This window comes from Kogia breviceps, chromosome 10, assembly GCF_026419965.1.
Source record: "Kogia breviceps isolate mKogBre1 chromosome 10, mKogBre1 haplotype 1, whole genome shotgun sequence".
Classification (NCBI taxonomy): Eukaryota; Metazoa; Chordata; class Mammalia; order Artiodactyla; family Physeteridae; genus Kogia; species Kogia breviceps.
Window position 1 is genome coordinate 77,740,036 of NC_081319.1, and position 20,837 is coordinate 77,760,872.

A 20,837-nucleotide genomic window follows, 5' to 3' on the forward strand; every position below is an offset into this window, starting at 1 on the left:
TTAGAAAACTATTTTCTTTTAAATTAAAAAAAAAGTTAACTTCTTTTATAAGTGAATTAGCCAAACTTAGATATAATTTTTTGGTAAGCTTTTGCTACCATTATTCACAATAATCAATAGTTCATACCAAGTAACTTGTGGATAGCACAAGAGAGTGGCATGGACATATATACACTACCAAACAATAGATAAGCTAGTGGGAAGCAGCTGCACACCACAGGGAGATCACCTCAGTGCTCTGTGACCACCTAGAGGGGTGGGATAGGAAGGGTGGGAGGGAGGGAGACGCAAGAGGGAAGAGATACGGGAACATGTGTATATGTATAACTGATTCACTTTGTTATACAGCAGAAACTAACACACCACTGTAAAGCAATTATACTCCAATAAAGATGTTAAAAAAAATTGATTTCTTTTTCCTCCAAAGACCTTGGTTTATTCTTGATTTGAGAAACTTCTGTCATCCTCTTTTTGGTTCATCTTGTTATCTTCTCATTATCATTCGATCATTAAATAGAATCACTTTAACTGTTTTTAGTCAGCATTCCCACCATGTGTTTGACGGTGATTGCAAGGTCAAATTTGATATCTATTTCATCAAGATGTTCTTTCTTTGGGTAGATCCAGAAAATATCATAAGTAACCTTCAAATTGTTCCAAAGAATGTCACTGTTATGTGCAGAGTCGTGACCACAACTTCCAGTAACAAATTCAAAAGACCATGCATTGCGCAAAGCATAAAAAAATACTATGGGCATTTTTCCAAAATTCTGTCATGTATACCTTTTTCCTTTACTAGCTGTGTTAATACCATTATGATGGCCTTGCCTTTGATATGTTTTTAAATTATTTAAATAAAATTAAAATTTCTATTTTAATTTTTTTGAAAATTTAATGGAATTATATATTGTTATTAAGATAAATATATTTGCAATTTGAATGTTTAATGCCCATCTAGTTGCCAATATAAAGAATGACTACTAAACTTCATGCACTTATTATCTAGACCTACAAATAAAACAACGAATTTAAGAGTAATATGAGTCATACTGTTTTTCAGCCAACACACGCAACCATTGTGGATACTGTTTTAATTTATGAGTATATACTGAATCTTGAACTAGAACATGAAGAGAAGAAGGATTTGATGAGTTAATTTGCCTTTTCTCTTATTAAAAGCTTCTGCAGCTCAAATCCTCCTCTTACTCTGACTTAAGCAATATCCCCCCAAGGCTCTGGCAGCAGCACAATCCACAGACCTTCATGGCATTCAGCAGCAGCTGCCGTTTTGGGGGGTGGGGAGAGTGCAAATATATATAACAAAAAAATTTGCCTTTTTAACCAGCTTTAAGTGCATAATTCAGGGCATTAATTATATTTACAGCATTGTACAACTATCACCACTATTTCCCCCAATTTTTCATCAATCCAAACAAAAGCTCTGGACTTCCTTGGTGGCTCAGTGGTTAAGAATCTGCCTGCCAGTGCAGGGGACACGGGTTCGAGCCCTGGTCCGGGAAGATTCCACATGCCGCGGTGCAACTAAGTTCATGAGCCACAACTGCTGAGCCTGCGCGCCAAAAAAGAAAAAAAAAAAAACAAAAAACAAAAGCTCTGTACCCATTAAACAATAATTCTCCCTCTCCTCCACCCCTGGAAACTTCTAATCTACTTTCTGTCTCTATGAATTTGCCTTTTCTAGATATCTCACATAAATGAAACCATATAATATATGTCCTTTTGTGTCTGGTTTATTTCACTTAGTATGTTTCAAAGGTTCATCCATGTGGTAGCATGGATCAGCACTTCATCCCTTTATATGGCTGAATGATAGTCCACTGTATGCATAGACCACATTTGTTTACTCATCCATTAGCGCCTGCCTTTTGATTAAGGGCATGGTATGGAGAAGGGGGCCTAAGCAGTGTTTGTGATAAGAGGTTCTCCACACAATGTGGGTTCTAAGGCAGGAGGCCTTCCCACCAGGGTTTAGGAGAGTACTGCTACCCCACAAAAATCACTGATGGAGATTCTTGATTAATCCAGCTGTATATTTCCCTCTGAATTCCTAAAGCACCTGCAATCAATGAAGTAAAGTGTAGTATTTATCTACAGAGTTACTGTTGCCTCTCCCCACCCCCAGCTGAACTTCAAGCTCTCTTTCTATTCCCACGCGTTGGTGCTGGTAGTTAACAGAGAAGGAAATGAAGACTGGCTCTCAGCCTGCCCGTTCCTGTACTAGGTGATGGCACTCAAGAGATGTTCATTTTTTTCCTTCCTCTCTTCACCAGTGTCTAACATGGCACTAACCACATTACCAGGAATTCAAAACTATAGCTGATTAATCAATTAAATAGAAAATGATTTCTTCCTAACAAAATATGTGAATTACTCATGACCTTTATTCTTCCCTGCCCATCAGGGGAACTGATTTCCCTGCCTGGTGAGAAAAGTCGAACAAACATACCCGTCAGGAAAAAGACAGAGGGCGCAGAGAACTGGGTTTCCTAATCAATGTGGGAGGGGTGATTTCTTTTCCTTCCCAAGTCTTATCTCCATCTGCCTTTGGAACAGAATCACCATCCTTCCAGCTGACAGTGTACATCAGGACACATACTCCTTTGCGCTATTCTTCCTTTGTTACAATCCTGAGAATTCTATTTCTCCCAAAGCAGAATCGCAGCATCCCTGTGGATGTCTGCTTTTCTTTGGCATAAAAAGAACGATGAATTCTCCTCCAGTGAGGAAATGTGAAGCTTCATCTTCAAACTGTAGCTGTCCAGTGATTTTCTTTAGTCTTCTAGCGCAAAATATTATCTGCTGGGAATGTATTTCTTAATGGGGCGAGAGAAAAGCTGCTCACTAAGAACGCAGACAACTACAGTCTGTGTGGGAACCTGACATATTTCATGGTAGCATGCAAAGCTGTTATCCAATGAGAAAACAGTTCTTCCAAATTTGAAAACAAGATGTCTAGACTCTTCCTAATTGATGGCCATGCATAAAAATGTAACATAAAAATGTGTCTGAAACGCTACAGGAGCATACCACTAACAAAGGCACTTTTATCAAAAACGTTAGGTTGTGTCTATGGGAATTCATAATCATCCAACAAATAGATGTATCTTAACATCCAAATAATTCTGTTATTTTGGGTTCTTCACATCTTATTTTCTGAGTGGTTATTTCTGGTGCCTATAATTTTTCAGCCAAAAGCTTCCTGAATGGATAGCAATGTTTCAGTGCCACCTCTACCAGGGTATAGTTTCCTATTTATAATTGTTGTTATTAAAAAAAAACCCTATAAACTATCAACTTTAGTCCTCCATAAATGTTATCAGTTTAATAGCTCATAAAATAGCCATACCAGTAAAATCTGACTTCATCTACAAAGAAGAATTTTCTATAACAAGGCCACTTCTAGAGCCCAATAATTGGGCATTGCTTTCCTGGAGATATATATATATATATATATAAATCTTGCCATCAAGAACAATTATGTAGAGTTTCCCTGGTGGCGCAGTGCTTAAGAATCCGCTTGCCAATGCAGGGGACACGGGTTTGAGCCCTGGTCCAGGAGGATCCCACATGCTGCGGAGCGACTGGGCCTGTGCGCCACGGCTGCTGAGCCTGTGCTCTAGAGCCCTTGCTCCGCAACAAAGAGAAGCCACCGCAGTGAGAAGCCCACACACCGCAACAAAGAGCAGCCCCTGCTCGCCGCAACTAGAGAAAGCCCGTGGGCATCAACGAAGACCCAATGCAGCCAAAAATAATAAATACATTTAAAAAAATAACAATTATGTAAACAAGATTAGTTTCTGTGATAAAAAAACAACTGTGAGGACTGGATGTTTTATATATATTATCTAATTTCCTAAAACCACTCTGCGAAATGATTGAAGAGTGATGTTAAAAGATAATCCTTGCAGCCTTACAACCGATAGCAAAATCCCTTCTTATTGGTTGAGTATGTGGAGCTTTGTTCCTCATTGCTGATCGAGGTGCAGAGTGCAAAGGTCAGTCAATTAAACAGGTATATGTTAGCTCTGATTATGGCTCCAACATGATGCTAGGAGCTGAGCTTCATACATTCCCAATACCTAAGAATTCTTCAATATGATTGGTACATAACTACCCACTGAACAAATTAATTTTAAAATAGATACTGCTGATGAGATAACTTGGGCATTATTTTGCCTTAGATTCCGGAGGAATCAATGATTAATGCTGGATAGTAATAATGAAGCAACCATATCATTCTTTTTACTGTCCTGCAGTGATCTATAAACTGTTTAATCAAAGGTAGTGGAGTATCCACATTTATAGGGTATACCAAGTTCAGGGGGCCTAAAACTGATCAGGGAGATTAAGATTGGACTTTGTCACGTGGAAGGTTGTTCTCTCTTCAGACCATCATTTCGTCCATCTGTCCATCCATTCATCCTTCTTTTATGTTGAGCTCCAATTAAGCAAAAAGCATTGTACTTTACTGAGGGAGATACAAGATGGTTAAAACATGGTCCCTTGGTCTACTGGGGACAGGTCCTCGGTAGGTTTTGATCAGACTGAGAAGTACAAAGTATCTTGGAGGAAAGTGGGTCAAAGTTTAGAATTTGGCTCTAAAGGAGAAAACATTTCAGGGAGAGTCAAGAAAATAAGAAAGAGATGGGACTTGACTCTTTCTACCATGCCCCTGAATCACCAGGAGCTCCCTGGGCTTAGATCTTTCCAAGTCTGGAAACGTTTCCTTCTCTAGACCCCAACACCTAAAAGTATGGGTGTACAGAAGCTGTCTCGAGATTAAAGTGGGGACAGTGACAAAATTCTTCCAAGCAAGTGTGAGAAATACTGCTACCAAAATTAGAAAGGGCCTCAGAGAGTTTGTTCATATAATATTATAGTATTTCTCTTTCCACGAAGGAGAAATAAAGAAAAATTTTCAATTTAAGTTGGAAGAAAAGTGTGTAAGGATTAGATACTGGAATAACCTGGGAATAGAGATTTCACAGCTAAATATTTAGGAGGTTTTTGGAAACAGTATAAATTCTCATTTATCTTGAATAACTTAAGTAAGATCCTATTGAAATGGACTGAGAGAACGCACCAAGACCATACTAGTTACTAAACCTAAAGTATCATCACCAAACAATTTTGTTGAATTATGAATCCTTTCACCTAGATATCTGAAGTTAAATCTTCACATGGGTACAAAATATATTTTTAAGAGAAGTCAATGACTCTCCTATTAGAAGTTTAGGAATCAGTGAAAGCAGGAGTAGGAACTTTTCTAGGTTAGGGTCCTTCCCTGATCCTCAAGTTGGAAACTGAAAATTAAAGTCAGTTTGCGATGTACTATATATTTGATTCTTTCCTTTCAACCTAAATCTTCCAACCTCTCTAAGCTCTCATTCCTGGAAAAGCTTTTGGCAGTCACTTTTTGCAACCCACAATTTCTGTAGCTTTTCATCTTTTTACCATACTCTTTCTGCATCTAAGCCTCACTTCCCATATGTGGTCAGTAATGCCACCACCACCGGAAGTGAAATGGTCCTCAGCATGGGCCTGTTTGCCCACACAAGGGCAGAAATATGGGGCAGGAAAGGAGTCCAGTGGTCATGAATCTCAAGGTACTCTGAAACTATAAAGAACACGTTATTACCCATTTTATACATGTGAAACTGGACACAAAAACAGGAGGAATTCTCTAAAGGCTACAAAGAAAGCCAATCAGTGGGTGTGGGTCTCCAGCCCAAACTCACATATCAGACTGGGCCTCCCTCTGCAGTTCTCAGAAGGGCACTGTTGGGAAACTAGCCTTGTCATCTCTACTCGAAGTTTTGTTCAGATCATAATCATTTTAAAAGAAAACACTGTTTGCATTTGTGGATCATGTTCTATATTTTAGGCACAGTGCTAGGAGCTTTCAAGTGTTATTACTAAATATTGATATTTGCTAAAAATTGCTTATTTTTTACAAATGATTAAACTGAGGCTCAGGCAAGTCATCTGACTCTAACCATCAAAGACAGTAGAATGTTAAACAGTGCGTTACATGAAACAGTATCAGTGAAATTTTCGGTTCATTTAAAACAATCTTTTAATACTTATTTATTTAGGATACTGACAATCTTCTAGGTTGTGGTTATGATTAAATGATATCGTACATTTAAAACCCTTAGAAGACAATCTTTTTATTTATATATTTATATTTTAAAAATAAATTTATTTATTTAGTTTTGGCTGCCTTGGGTCTTTGTTGCTGTGCGTGGGCTTTCTCTAGTTGCGGTAAGGAGGGGGCTACTCTTCGTTGCGGTGCGCGGGCTTCTCATTGCGGTGGCTTCTCTTGTTGCAGAGCACGGGCTCTAGAGCGCAGGCTCAGTAGTTGTGGTGCACAGGCTTAAGGTGCTCTGCGGCATGTGGGATCCTCCTGGACTAGGGCTCGAACCCGTGTCCCCTGCACTGGCAGGGTGAGTCTTAACCACTGCACCACCAGGGAAATCCCAAGACTATCTTTTTAAATGAGACTATATATATATGTGTATGTGTATACATACACATACATGTATCAATTACACCTATCTAAAATACTATATATACACACATGTATATTTTTTAATCAAAGTGACATGTTAATGGAAATACATTGCTCACATATCCGGTGCTGATTTCCTAACAACCGCAGTCCCCCATGTCTCTGAAAAGCACGCCGGGAGGATGACTGACTAAGCCACTCCTGAGACACCTTTCACGTTGGCAGAACACAGGGAGCCCTGCACAAAGTTTTAGTAGTATCAATGAAGACTCCTGAGTGTTCTGGAATAAATACCTCCAGGCTTGGTGGGACCACAGCAAAGTAGCCTAGAAGCTCTATCCTTGGCTTCCAGTAGTTGGTGAACTATGACACTGAGATCTGTGTAATCCAAGTATTTGAAATGCTTCCACATCATTTCAAGTACAATCATGAAATTTAAAAATACTCCCCTATCAACACACAGAACAGAAAAAGAGCAGCTCTTTGCAAAGCTTTTTTAAGTGAGATATTTGCATGTCTAAACGCTATTTTAAAAATTCTTAAGGTTACCCCCTGTGGTGATAGCTGGTAACCTGCAAGATCAAGTTAAACGGCATGTTCAATGACCAAAGAACTCCTGGAAAATTAGTTCAAAACGATGCATCATTTTGTCAAACACTCTTAAGAATTAGCTTTTCAGGATGTCTCTTCAGAAACATGAAACCCCTCGAAACCACTACCACAAATAGCCAACATTTAAAATAACTGCCAAGCCACCTGCTTTTCTCCAGGAAACATCATAAAACTCACAAGTTAACAAAAGACTTTACAAAGTCTCAGTCTTTCTGATGAAGTTTACTTATTTTGTTTGAGAGACTTTATTTCCCCTTTTCTGAGCAATGAAAAGTCCTTACATCAGATTCAGTTCAAGGCACACACTTATGTGTGAAAGAAGGTCTCAGAACAGAAGGGGATGCTAAGGAACACTTCTTTGTCACTTTGGTCTTGGCACAGTGTTTCCGATGGTATTCATTTGGAATAAAGAGATCGATGACATAACATGCCCAATCCTCCTCTATAAGTGGCTTTACTAGAAGTGGGTAAGGGCAGAAAAACATAAATTCATCTGTCCGTAGGCAACCCAAAACATACCAACTCGTCTTGGAGTAATTTAACCAGTAAGATGATTTAGAGGACAGTTCAGTGGCACCATTTTTGGAAAGTAAAAGCTTAGCAGAAGGAACATAAATCAAAGGTGACTGGCAGGTAAAGGATATATGCAGCAATCAGCCAAACCACGTGCACACTGGCACAAATTCAATAAGATCATTTATAAAATTTTTAAGTCAGGAGTACACAAAAGGGGGTCTGGTGCTAACTGAATCCACAGATAGCTTACATGCCACTGAAATAAACACTTCCAGATGCGGGTGTACAAAAACCTTTCACAGAAAGAAATGTTTTCTTTCATAAATCTGAAGGAGGGAGTCATAGCAGGGAAGGGCAGAAAGTCTGAAATTGAGACTGCTTCTTACAGATGGACGTGTTGTTGAGGAGGGAGTGTAGGGTGAGGATGAACTGCGCATAGTGCGTCTCCATTTAGAAGCATTGCTACCATCAGTAGGACTGGATTTCTGTTAAAACAAGGGAAAAATGCTAATGACATATCATTTCATCAGTCCTCCAAAATCTGGTGACTGAGTCAGCGTTGCTCCCATTATTTCCCTTAGAGTTTCTTTTTTGGGGGGTGGGGTGGGGAAGAGATACTGGCTTCACACAGAGATGAAAGCCACTAATCAAAGTTTCGAAAAACGATGCTTTGGAACTTACTCCAGCACAAAGCTATTGGAGGCATGGCTTTAGTGATGAAAATATTTTCAAGATCTGGCTAGCTTATAGTCATCTTTCAGGAATGTGTGACCAAATTCATTAATAGATTAGAAAGTCAATTTGCTCATCCAAACAGCATAATAATTTGTGGGACTTTCTGGTCATATATCTAAACACTCCCAGAAGTTCAAACAGAAAGCTAGAATGTCTGTGTTTGTTTCCTTTTTTAGGTTCAGGTGAACTATGCATTGAGTTTTCCCCCCTTCCCCCAAGGAAATCCCCTTGAAATTAGTTTTCGTGTTGAATCTTTAAACTTCATGCAAATTCTCTGTGAGCATATGAGTAATGAATTTGTTCTTGAGACTACTTCTAATTATCTGTTTTATGCATTGACCCAAATTACCAACTTGTCATCTATTATTCGTCTTTCGTTCAGGATCTTGTTCTACTTATTCTTTACGCCAAGTATCTCTTGAATACATTCCATCTTCTCTGGTCTCAACTGTCACTGCCTCAGCAGAGGCTTTTCTGCCCTCTTGCCTGCAATACTGCAGCGGCCACCCGATGGATTGCTCTGCCAATTACATCTCTTAACTCCAGTCTCTCCTCCATCCCATCAGCTGAGTTATTTTTTTAGAATACAAATTTGTTCACATCAATCCCTTGCTCAAAAACTCTAAAATCACTCCTTGATGACTGTATCCATTGTTTAAAAAGAAATTTTCCAAACTAAATCTTACAGAAAACTCAATATTTATCAGAGGTAAAAATTGATCTGTATTAATCAAGGAAAACTATTATTTTGCAGAATACCTGTAAAATAAGTCAGGGTTTCTGCGGAGCACGGCTAGATAACTGCTGGCCTGCGTCATGAAGGCCATGTGACTCGAAGTCCCTCTCACAGTGTCATCAGCCTCCCTTTGATGCTTCACCTCCTCTCGATGGACTCCTCGGTTCCTCACCTTGGCCCAACAGCCATTCTGCTTTCCCTCAATTTCCCCCCCCAATTTTATTCCTGCTCTTCTTTCTGCCTCAATTATTTTTTTGCAATGCTCACTCATTGCCCTCACCTCTGTCTCATAAATTCAGTTCAACTGTTAGTGATCTGAGGAAGCTTCCTTGACTTCCTCAGGCAGATCTCGGTCTCCTCTGAGCCAGAGGCACTGTGTCCCGCCCCCCCCCAAACCCCCCGCAGTTACAGTGCCAACCACAGGGCAGTGCTTATATACACATCTCCTTCACTATATTGGAACACCCAGCTACTCATCTCCATATCCCATAGCCCCCTTTCAACAGATTTCTAAATCAACGCTTGGCAATTGTTCATTGAATTAATAAACGGAGATACCAGAGCGATAAGGATCTCAGGCCACGTAGCGATGTCACCACTGGTCCTTCCACTTCTAAATCATGTCTACCTCAATCTTACCAATGAGGATTCTGCCAAATGGACTGTCATTACCTAGTCCAAACTCAGAAAGCAAGTGCTATCCTTTGTATGTGAAGGGTGCCTCCATCCTCTCAGGAAGGCATGTACTTTGAATTGTTTTTCGGCAGTTGCAGGTGACAGATTGACTTGGAGCAGTAGTATAGTCTTGCCTTGCCTCCTTATTCATTTCTTCTCTTAGTCATTTGTGAGCTGGTTGTGTGCGTGAAAGATATTGCTGCCACCAAAAACGGAGGTGTAGTTAGTTTACCCACATGAGGCTCAGTCCCTAATGCTGTCTTCTTTAGACAGTGGCTTCAGAGAAAAGCACAGTGTGGAGCCTAGGCTGGTTTTCTTCCTCCTCTCCTCTCCTCTCCTCTCCTCTCCTCTCCTCTCCTCTCCTCTCTTTTTCCTCCTCTTCTCCCCCACCATCCCCCCCTCCTTTTTTTAAACACCAAGAGTTTGCTTCAATGAGCAATGTTGTCAACTATAACTTATTTACTTATTAGGCTCTTACCTAATTAGTCCAGAATACGGGAGTGGGTGTTTTAGGTTAGATCAGGAATGTAGAATTAAATCAGAGCCAGAAATATAGTCTCTAACTTCTCTCCTGGAAACTATAAAATCTGCACAAGTGTTTGAATTGGAATTGACAGGAACCTGTAGGCCAGGCTGTGAGCTTCAGGAGCCAGAGAGGCAACTCAAATACTCCTTCCCTGGTATTTCCAGCAGGGGCACAGCTGCCCAACTGTCACCTTGAATGTACCTGGGCAAATTCAGAGACTGACACTGGGCTCTGCCCTCGTGACCTCTGCCAACTAATCAGCCAAAATATTTCCAGATCTGGAGAGCCTACTCCACATTTTGGGTATATGCCCAGAACTGCAAATGCACTCCAATCAGGTGGGAGAGCCTATCCAGGTGCCAGGGCAAGAATTAACATCTGACTGACACATGGGCTATGAATTTTCTCTTCTCACAGCTTGGGGTCATGCAGAGGTGGTGTGTGGGAGTGGAATATTTGATCTGCACATACATAGCCTAGGGGATTTGGTTTAAATCAAATCATAATTAAAACACCAGTCAGGAAAACAAGGCATAATTATTTTTTTCCTGTGTTTTTTTTCCTACCTTGGATACAGCCTTAAATATATGTTGGGCACAATAACAGCTAGGTATCAGTTTCGTTTTTGGAAGGTGTAAACTTTCCACTTAAAACAATCCACTTATTATGTTGTAGGATTAACTCTGCAACTACATCAGTAAATTAAATGACAGTTCAATGATTATACTTGTGTGACTAAAGTGTATAACACTATTTAAGAAATCATCAAAAAGTAAATCATCTCCAGTTCAACAGGCTCTCATCATGGCTGTCTGGAGGGAATTTTTGTCACACTATCAATAAAACAGTACGTAAATGTTTCACTTAAACAAAACATGCTTATGACTGTTAGATGTTTCTGGCAATGGTTAATAAAGAATCTATCCCAATAAAACCATTGTGTTCTTTTCTAATATTCATCTAGTTTAGAAATAAAATGTTAATTGAAAAATTTAAATGGTATTTTTGCTAGGTGAACCTGACCAATGTAATGTATTGAGTTTATGTCTAACTCAGTGTTTACAATCTTATCTATAGACTTAAAAGGAAAATTTCTTGCCATTTGCAGAGCATAATTTTTAAGTTTAGAAATATCTCAGCTTAGTTTAGTTCCTCCCAACTAATCTTGCTGCTTTCATGAATTTGTGAGTTAAAAGAGTCCTGCGATTTTTTTTTTAAAGAAAAAACAATTTCCTTTTGGGAGTCACTCAAAATATTTTTCTATTCTATCTTCATTCCCTCAGAAGACTGCAAAAACCTAGAAACCATAATAACACATTCAAATCTCAAGATGTGGTCCTTTTAGAATATTCTGCTCAAAAAGTTTCTCTTAGTTGTCAACTACTCCTTTCCTTGTACTCATGTTCAAATTCCTCTATTCTCCACGATACAGCCTGTCGTTTACAATGAATAGAGGTATGTTACCTTCTTTAACAACTTCAAATTCATGCCCCCCACTAGAGAACACTGATTGGCTCCTTTTCAAGTTATATTCCTGAAAATTCTAGGATTCTCTGCAGGACTTTTAGGGGCCTCATAGATGTTTGATGAGAATGTCCATCTCCAATTTTTTGTGCTACTCGAAATAAAGGTTCTGTCATCTTGTGTTTTATATTGAACTTCCTGTAAATGTTTTGTTGTTTAGGACATTATGTCTTGGAATTCTGGCCTGTTAGTTTTGTTTTTTGGTATTTAAAGCAGCCCAAATAAATCCTCTATGTAAAACTGTGCAAGTGAGTACATCACCTTAGACTGTATAGCCCATGCTGAACTGAATGTGAGGTCTTTACTGCTGATATAAAAGTGAAAGCAGAAAAAAACAAAATGTGTTTGAATAGTCCCTGTTTACTGAAGAGACAAACCAGCTGTTAATAACATCATAATTTTTAAAAATGGAACTGGATAACTCTTCGTAAACAAATTCACTGTCTGTCCCAATTTAAGGTGTTGCTGTAGAAAGTTCAAATGACATAAGATCTCTCTTCCCTTCTCCCTGCATTCTGCCTGATGATTAAAAAACATGAACTAAACAGTTTTACAATGTAACATGATTATGCCAACACAGAATTATGATGCTGTGCTTACAACAGCAGAAAAAAGTATCAGTAATGAATTCAGCAAATTTGGATTCCACAGGCAAAGCAAAATAAACATGACCCTGAAACTTTAAACAAGTATTTTTCAGGGAAGGATTTTCAGGTGACTGAGATTTTCTTTATGACACCTTTGAATAGCTTATAGTGTTTTTAAGATACCTTAAAAATATTTCCAGAAAACCATGAAGAGTTATATACTGGATAAGAAATCCATATACTGACTCCCTTTAAACATTATCAGTTTAAAAATGTGAGCACTTGTTAGATACTGTTCGTGAAACAACTTTTGAGCAAAAAATTCTTACTATTTCTCTTTTGAGCCAAGACTATTGGAGGTCTGTGTAGATCGTTATTAAAAACTGCTATATCTGTGAATGAAAACTTCTCAAATAAAGAGAAGTGGGTAAATAAAACAAAATATGGAAATAAAGTGGATACTGTGATGAATATAATGTTACATCATAACTTTGATTTTCAAACACCTTCACTATTCTTATTGAATGAGATTTTAAGAGTGGATCTTCTACATACAGAGTTGCTGGAATATTTGATAAAGAAACCCTTCTCTTATGGTGGCTTAATACCTCTTGCAACACTTGCCTTCTACGCAATGTAGTTTAGGAAATGCTATCTCACATTTTCAGGATAAGACTGCTTACACAGTTAAGAATAGAGGCCAGTCTGCAAAGATGGAGTTTAATGAGGAGGATTAGTGAGAATTCATTGAAGCCTGTGGTCCCAGTAAACCACAGAGTATTTAGCTCCTGTCCACAGATAGAGCTCTGGTACTTACAATGCAAACTTAAGCTGGTTACTTGATTTTTCTCTAAATATCCGTTTTCTCATCTACAAAGTGGGGATAACAACACTCATCTTGCTGTATTATAAAAATAACACAATGCAGGTGAAAAGTTTCTTTAAAAATATTATATAAGTTATTATTTGATCACCCAACACTTTTCTCGGATTCTAATGATTTTCTCTCCCAAATTCTTCTAATGTTTTTATTACCACATTTCAAACACTTTCTCCCTAACTAATTCTAAATTGAACAGTGTTAGTTGAACCATATAAAATTTCTGATACTCAACTGTTTATGACCTAGGGAAACTGTTATTTTATATAATTTGACAGAGTAAGTTTTGTAACTGTAATTTCCACCCCACCTTATTTTAAAATTTAAAACTAAATTAAAATATTTACATTTTTTTTCTAGAGAAGGCCCACTTTTAGGTTATTCTTATATGATAAATATACCACATGTTAATTGTTTTTCTGAGAACCAGTGGCCCATAACTATGAAAAAGTACTCGGTTCCAAACTATAACGACAGACTTAGTACTTCCAAAAAATTTATTGAGAAATTCTTACTTCCAGTAAAAAACAAAATTCTTAAAAATATTTAAGAATTCGTACCCAGTTTCTACTTGGTAGTTACATTTGAAAAGTACTCTAATATTTTGTGGCATTTAATTTTCCAGGTTGAACACATAAAATGCAGACAAAATCTAAAGCACTCAAGACATAATAAGAATTATTCATGAATGTGAAATTCTAGATCAAAATAGTCAAAGCAATCTGCTATGCCACTTTTGTTTTTAAAAGTTTAATGTGAGGGATTCTTAAAGGAAATTTTAATTTTGATCCTTATTTGTCTATTGTGAACACTTCTGAAGGACCAATGATATGAGAGCATCCCTAGCACCCCTAATACACAAATATACATCAAGCTAAATGGCCACAGTGGAAGAGCAGTCAGCTGAGAGTCAGGAGGCTGGATTCCAGGGTCAGCCCCGGCATTCACTTACAAGGTGCCACTGGGTACAAGGCAAAGCATCTCTGAGACTGAGTTTAACTGATTTTCTCAAGTCTTAGCCAGTTTTAAAATACTTAGCCAGCTGTCTCACAATTTAATACAGTTGAGTGGACTTTGAAGCCACTCACTTTTAGGGATGCATTTAAGTTACCATTTAGATGAATGACCATGCTTAAATGAGAAATTTTATTGTTTTGCTATTCTACTTCAATAGAAAGACACCTGATAATATGTAAGCTTAGGGGGGGTGAGATATTTTTCTACTGTGAATATCACTCAGGAGAAACTAAAATATATTTAGGCATTACACACGGGATTATGTCATCCCATTTAGTGTACACAGTTTGCTTTCTCTGGCTTTCAAAATTATAGACCTGGTTTTCTATCAGCCATTTCCAGCACTTCTCGCTGAGCGCTGGGATTGGGCTTCAGAGTAGGTAACCATGGGCACCACCCACTGCTTGTACACAGCAAGGATCCAGATAAAACACATGTGTGATCATCTTTTTCATGATAGACAACACAGTCCACTAGGTTACTACTCTTTGGGGGTGTTTTCTCTGAGAGAAAAAAACAAAATGCTCTAACTATAAAAGTCTACTTCATTCTCAAAATTTTTAAATGCTTTTTCCTTCTAGACCCACATAATTATAAGAATTTTCTTAAAAAACCATTACCAAAAGCATTTGAATTTTTAGGCTGCAAGAAAATACTCTTCAGTTAAATAATTAAATTCAATTAAAACAATTAAATACCAGTTAACTGTCTGATAGGACAATTCATTTAAAGCTTTTGCTAAACATTTTTTTAGGCCCTGAAGCTCTTTTTAATGTAAGTTTTATTTTATCCTTTATTTTTCTATATTTTCTTAATTTTCTAACATACTAGCATTACTTTCATAAGCAGTAAAATGAGGAAATTTTAAAAACTGAGAAAAATGAGGCTAGTAATAATTAATGTTTAAAAAATTATCACCAATTTTGATATACACATCGGTCTCTGAAAACCTTTTTTAGTAACTTACACAAATATATAAACTCATATAAACTGAATTTGATGCAGCTTTATAAGTCTGAGGCCTTGCTGTTTGTTCCTTAGATTTCTATTTCACAGGAGCTAGTATGCAAAAATCGAGTGGAAACTATGTACACTCAGTTACTGAGACCTTATTTTTTAATGTGACAGTGGTGATAAAAAAAATCCATTAAAGTTCCTCAACCACGATTAATTCAAAAAGTGAAAATGAACATTAATTTATTCTCAGGAACAATAATCTTTAAATAGTATTTAAGTTTTAATGGTATAAATTATAAGTCTGTAAAGAAATCACATTATAATTCGAGTTTTAGTTTCTTCTAGCATTACAAAGTGAGGTCTCTGTGTTTGTATGTCTATGTGGTTGGTGGTAGGGGGAATGGTTTCTACTTTAGTCCATTTGTATCCTTATCTGAAACCTTTTAGAAAATATACGACAGCTACTAGTGCTATGATGGCTTCCACTATTATTAATACAATACATTATGAGCTTACCATTCAAGTTCATAGTATTCGTTGGATTCTATCATGAGGTGAGTTCTATTCTACCAGAGAGAGGTTAAGAAACTTCCTTACGCTACTTTGCTAGTAGGTGCAGAGCTGGGATCTGAATCTGGACAATTTGGCTTTAGAATCAACAGTCTTAATCACCACACAATATAACCTCACGTAATGCCAACTACGATTAGTAAACGGACAAGATGACAAGCATCAAAATGACTTAGGACACCCCCACTTTGCATAAGTACTCTAAAGTAATGACTACACATCATAGACTGAAGCGATTTTCAGAATTATTTAGGAAAAAATAAATAATAAGCAAAAGGTAAACTAGTCTCTTTAAACGTTCTTAAGCATGTGTATATGGAAGATCAGGTACACAGGGGTGGGAACAGTTGCAAAAAAATCTAATGAATAGCTTAATGTCAGGAAAATTACTTTAATCTTCTAGGTATGATACTCTCTTCTGATCTTCTGCATAGGATTAAGAATAAATAAGAACACAGAAAAGAAAGAAGTCATCGATTAAAACCAACATGCCAAAGACAGCACAGTTATAATTGGTTGAGTGGGGATGGGTAGCTTATAAGTGTCTCCATAGCCCTCATATGAGTGGCAGGAAACTGATGTTTCCACCATGAGGCCCCTTCTCTCTCCACTCCAGCAGCTACTCAGTGCAAAGCATTGTTTGTACTCTTTTCTCCCCTCCACCTAATGTGGCTTTAATTATTCCTTTCTTCTATCATTTCAACTAATTCCCAAGGGGAGGAACTCACAATTCTTTATACAATGAATTGTATTCCTGAATTTGATCATCAGAAGTCATACAGTAGAGGACAGAATGATGCCTCACCAAAAGCAAATTTTTCTTGGTTTATTGATTGATGTTGGAATTCAGTTTCCATGTAACCTACTGGTTCAGCCATTTTAATTCTCCAAATCAATTTCAAATTATTGGGAATTAGCTATATATCGATCAAGTTACGGATATTCTAAATTAGACATCTCATTTATATATACATTAGACAAGCACTTGAGATTTAGAATGAAATGCTGCATAGACAAAATCTCTATGTTTCAAAAATGTAAACTAGTTGTTCATGGCCATTTTAGTTTACAAAGGAAATTTTATACTGGAGGTAAGTTAGCTCAGCCTTTTTGTATAAAAATTCAGTCTCAGTCTAGGATTGCTATAGACACAGCCCACATGCCTCCTCTCAGGAGCCACAGCTCAAAGCCTAGGAAGCAAAGTGTCCCCAGTGCAGCATAAAGTATCATCTCAGGGAGTGGGTACCAGGGAACTCAGCATCAGCATCTCCCCAGCATCAGGAGCACCTCCTTTTAGCACTGAAGGTAGGAGGGATCCAGGACAGGTGTTCACACTGTTAACATACACAGTCTGAAAATCTATTCTACTTTAGACTTTTTACGTTTAAAAGGCAGATTTAAGTATTGTAATATATACCAAGAAACTGTGTCTGCCTGATCCTACTACTCATGACATAAAATAGAGTAGATATAGGGCTTCCCTGGTGGCGCAGTGGTGGAGAGTCCACCTGCTGATGCAGGGGACACGGGTTCATGACCCGGTCCGGGAAGATCCCACATGCCGCGGAGCGGCTGGGCCCGTGAGCCATGGCCGCTGAGCCTGCGCATCCGGAGCCTGTGCTCCACAACGGGAGAGGCCACAGCAGTGAGAGGCCCGTGTACCACAAAAAGAAAAAAAAAATGGAGTGGGTATATTCAGTCCTGTAGGCTGGGCAAATTCTTATAACTCCAACTCCAGGTAATGGAGTAGACCTTTCAAGGTGGGTCCTTTCCGAGGAGTGATGAAAACTCAGTGTCCTTCTGTGGTGGAGTTCTTTCGCACCTTCTGTTGATTTTGCTCACCTGCTCTGGTAGCAGCTAAGTGAACCTTCAAGACCATGGCTTATTTGTTCTATTTTCCAGATCTATTTAAACTAAGTATTTTAAAATTGCATTATTAGTTTTAAAAACCATATTGGTTATATGTTAGACAAAAATTAGCTTAAACTATATCTGAATATATATATTCTGAATATTTCAAGTATATTTCCTGACCATATACTACAATCTTAGATTATAAAAGCAATAATACATGAATAATAGAGTATCAGGTTAGACATGGAAGAATGAATACACATGTACACACACACACACACACACACACACACACACACACACACACACACACACATGTCATCAACCAAGATGGTTCTCAAGTGATCTGTCCAGTCTTTTTAAAAATAAAAAAACTTGAAGAATTAAGCAGCTACCACTGCCACCACTTCCTTTTGAGGAAACATCACAGACTTCATGATTAGGAGATTTTCCCCTTACATTAGATATATTTTTCCTTTATCTAATTTTATCCATTACTTTTAGTTACCATTTTAGGTTATTTCTCAAAAATCCTGTTTCCCCTTGCTACCCTTTAATTACTTTTAGATATTATTGACTCTGCCTTTTTCTTCTCTCTCCGCTCCACTGCCTTAGCATATTAGTCATTATTTGGCTCGTATCTATGGATTTGATATCTTTAATCCTTTGTTATAAATTGGTTCTTTCAACTTCAATTGGTTCTTAAATTCTTCCAATCATCTCATATTTTTCTAAATTTCATCTCTTTTGGCTAATTGCTTTAAATAGCCTCACCTGTCATGTAGGAAAAAATAAAACAAGAGATTGATTTCATTGTTTTCAACTGTAATAATCTAAAACCACTCATGCAAAAGGATATATTGCTTAATCAGCAACATATGATTACTATAAATATGATAAATCACGTTCTTATAATATATGACAAATTTAAGATATTAATCAGAAGTGAAAATAACTGTCACCATTACAAAAAGCTTCTAGAGACATATATAAAAAGCTTTGACACATTCTTGCTGTCACACGGAGAATGCATACAATTAAAAATAACAATGAAAACAAAGAATGGTAAGAAAGCATTCTCTTTAACTGAAACATAAGAAAAAAAGAGATGATATAATTCAGAAGAAATCATGACTTCTATCAACAGATAATAGTAAAATCCACTCTTAGGAAAAAACACATATTATTTTATGTACATATGTATGTGTAATGTTATACATATATATTCTGCTTTAGTATGTTAAAGCAGATGTGAATCCCCAGAAAAACCAAACAGGGCTTCCCTGGTGGCGCAGCGGTTGAGAATCCGCCTGCCAACACAGGGGACACGGGTTTGAGCCCTGGTCCGGGAAGATCTTACATGCTGCAGAGCAACTAAGCCCGTGCGCCACAACTACTGAGCCTGCGCTCTAGAGCCCGTGAGCCACAACTACTGAAGCCCATGAGCCTAGAGCCCGTGCTCTGCAACGAGAAGCCACCGCAATGAGAAGCCCGCGCACCACAACGAAGAGTAGCCCCCGCTCGCTGCAACTAGAGAAAGCCCCTGTGCAGCAACTGAGACCCAATGCAGCCAAAAATAAATAAATAAATTTTAAAAAACAAACAAAAACAAACAAATGGTAAATTCTACTGTTCTTTAGTCATAAATGAAACCTAACTTTCTGAAAATCAAACCAATTCCTTATAAACAGAGAAGGACTTGGAGAAAGTTATACCGACATGAATAAAGATTTTTTTAAAAAGGGCCACAAGATGAGCATTTAATTAAAACACACACACACAGACACACACACACGGACACATACACTTTCTTTAGGCTGTTGAAATATAAAGTCTTTAATTCTCCATTAAAAAGAAAACAAAACAAACCTTGATTATAAGCTTTAAAACCATTTGAAGATGTGGAAGACTGTCTGCCTTTCAGCCTACTTCAAAGCCAGTAAAGAAATCATTTCTTCTTCTTCCAACTCAAAGTATGTTTAGGAGCAGAACATCTGATAGAAGTGGTATTGCCAATCTAACCAATTTTAAAATATAAAGTGCTTCTAGCAATATTTGGATACATATAATTTGACAAAAAAAAGTTTTATAAACCTAAGCTTTAAAAAATAGAAAATATAAGCCCCAACAAAAAAAGCATAATTTGTAATTGAAAGAAAATAATATTTTGTAGAAAAAAAGTTGTCCTTCCAAAAAGAGACAAAAATGACTAACTTTTATTTCCCAAGAGAATTATGCCACTTTTATACAACAAAATTACAGTCACCACAAATTGCTTTCAACAATTCCACTGCTGCTTCATTTGACCACTTGAAAATCAAAATTCTTTCAGATTATAAATATAACTTTTTATAACTCTGTTATTACGTACTGTGAATGGGGAAAGGGGGCCAATCTTGTGGCTGTAGCGTCGAACGGCCTCTCTGATGTGGCAGGGCTGGATGGCATCGCTGTGAGCCTCAACACCACAGGCCGCAGTGCTCTGCGACAGAAAAACACATAAATTGTTACTAAATCAAAAACACACAACAGAACTTCAGTGTATAAAATATGAAAATAAACTTTCATAAAATGGATGTTTTTTTCTCTTAGGATGCACATCATTGCTGCCATATACTACATCTAAAAAAAAATTCCATTAACAAATCAAAGATGACTTTTACATGACCCCTTCCTAGCAGACCAACCAAATGCAATTTTTATGCTCCCAATATTTCACCTAGGCCTACATGTCAAGGTACAGAAGAATACAGCCACTTGGCGTGCAGATGAAAAGTGTCATAGAGGCTTGCTCAAAGAACCACAGGAAACTATGTTTTTAAAAAACATATAAACATTTATTATAAATGTTTCTTGGGAGCCTGTTGGATGTATTTCTGAAATAACTTGAGGGTCATCAATTTTAAAATAAAAAATGTAAAATTGCTATATATTTATTTATAATACTGTGGACTGTCATAAAAGATCATTTCAACTTGGTTCCTAGTTTTCTAGGTATCCTCCATGCAAAAACAAAATAAAACAAAAACTTTCTATTTTAATGTGCCTCATCTGTAAAAGGCAGGTTTGAAAGTACAAAGAAACACAAGAAACAAAGATTATTTGCAATAAGACTA

At 37.5% G+C, this 20,837-nt stretch overlaps 1 protein-coding gene across 3 annotated transcripts in view; it reads right to left on the reverse strand.

Moving 5' to 3' along the window:
* SUPT3H (SPT3 homolog, SAGA and STAGA complex component) overlaps nucleotides 1-20,837 on the reverse strand; it is a 429,490-nt gene that overhangs the window by 72,324 nt on the left and 336,329 nt on the right. For all 3 annotated transcript variants that reach the window (XM_059077802.2, XM_067006330.1, XM_067006331.1), the window contains one exon: nucleotides 20,093-20,203. In XM_059077802.2, coding sequence (XP_058933785.1) covers nucleotides 20,093-20,203 — 111 coding nt within the window. The remainder of the gene's footprint in view (nucleotides 1-20,092; nucleotides 20,204-20,837) is intronic.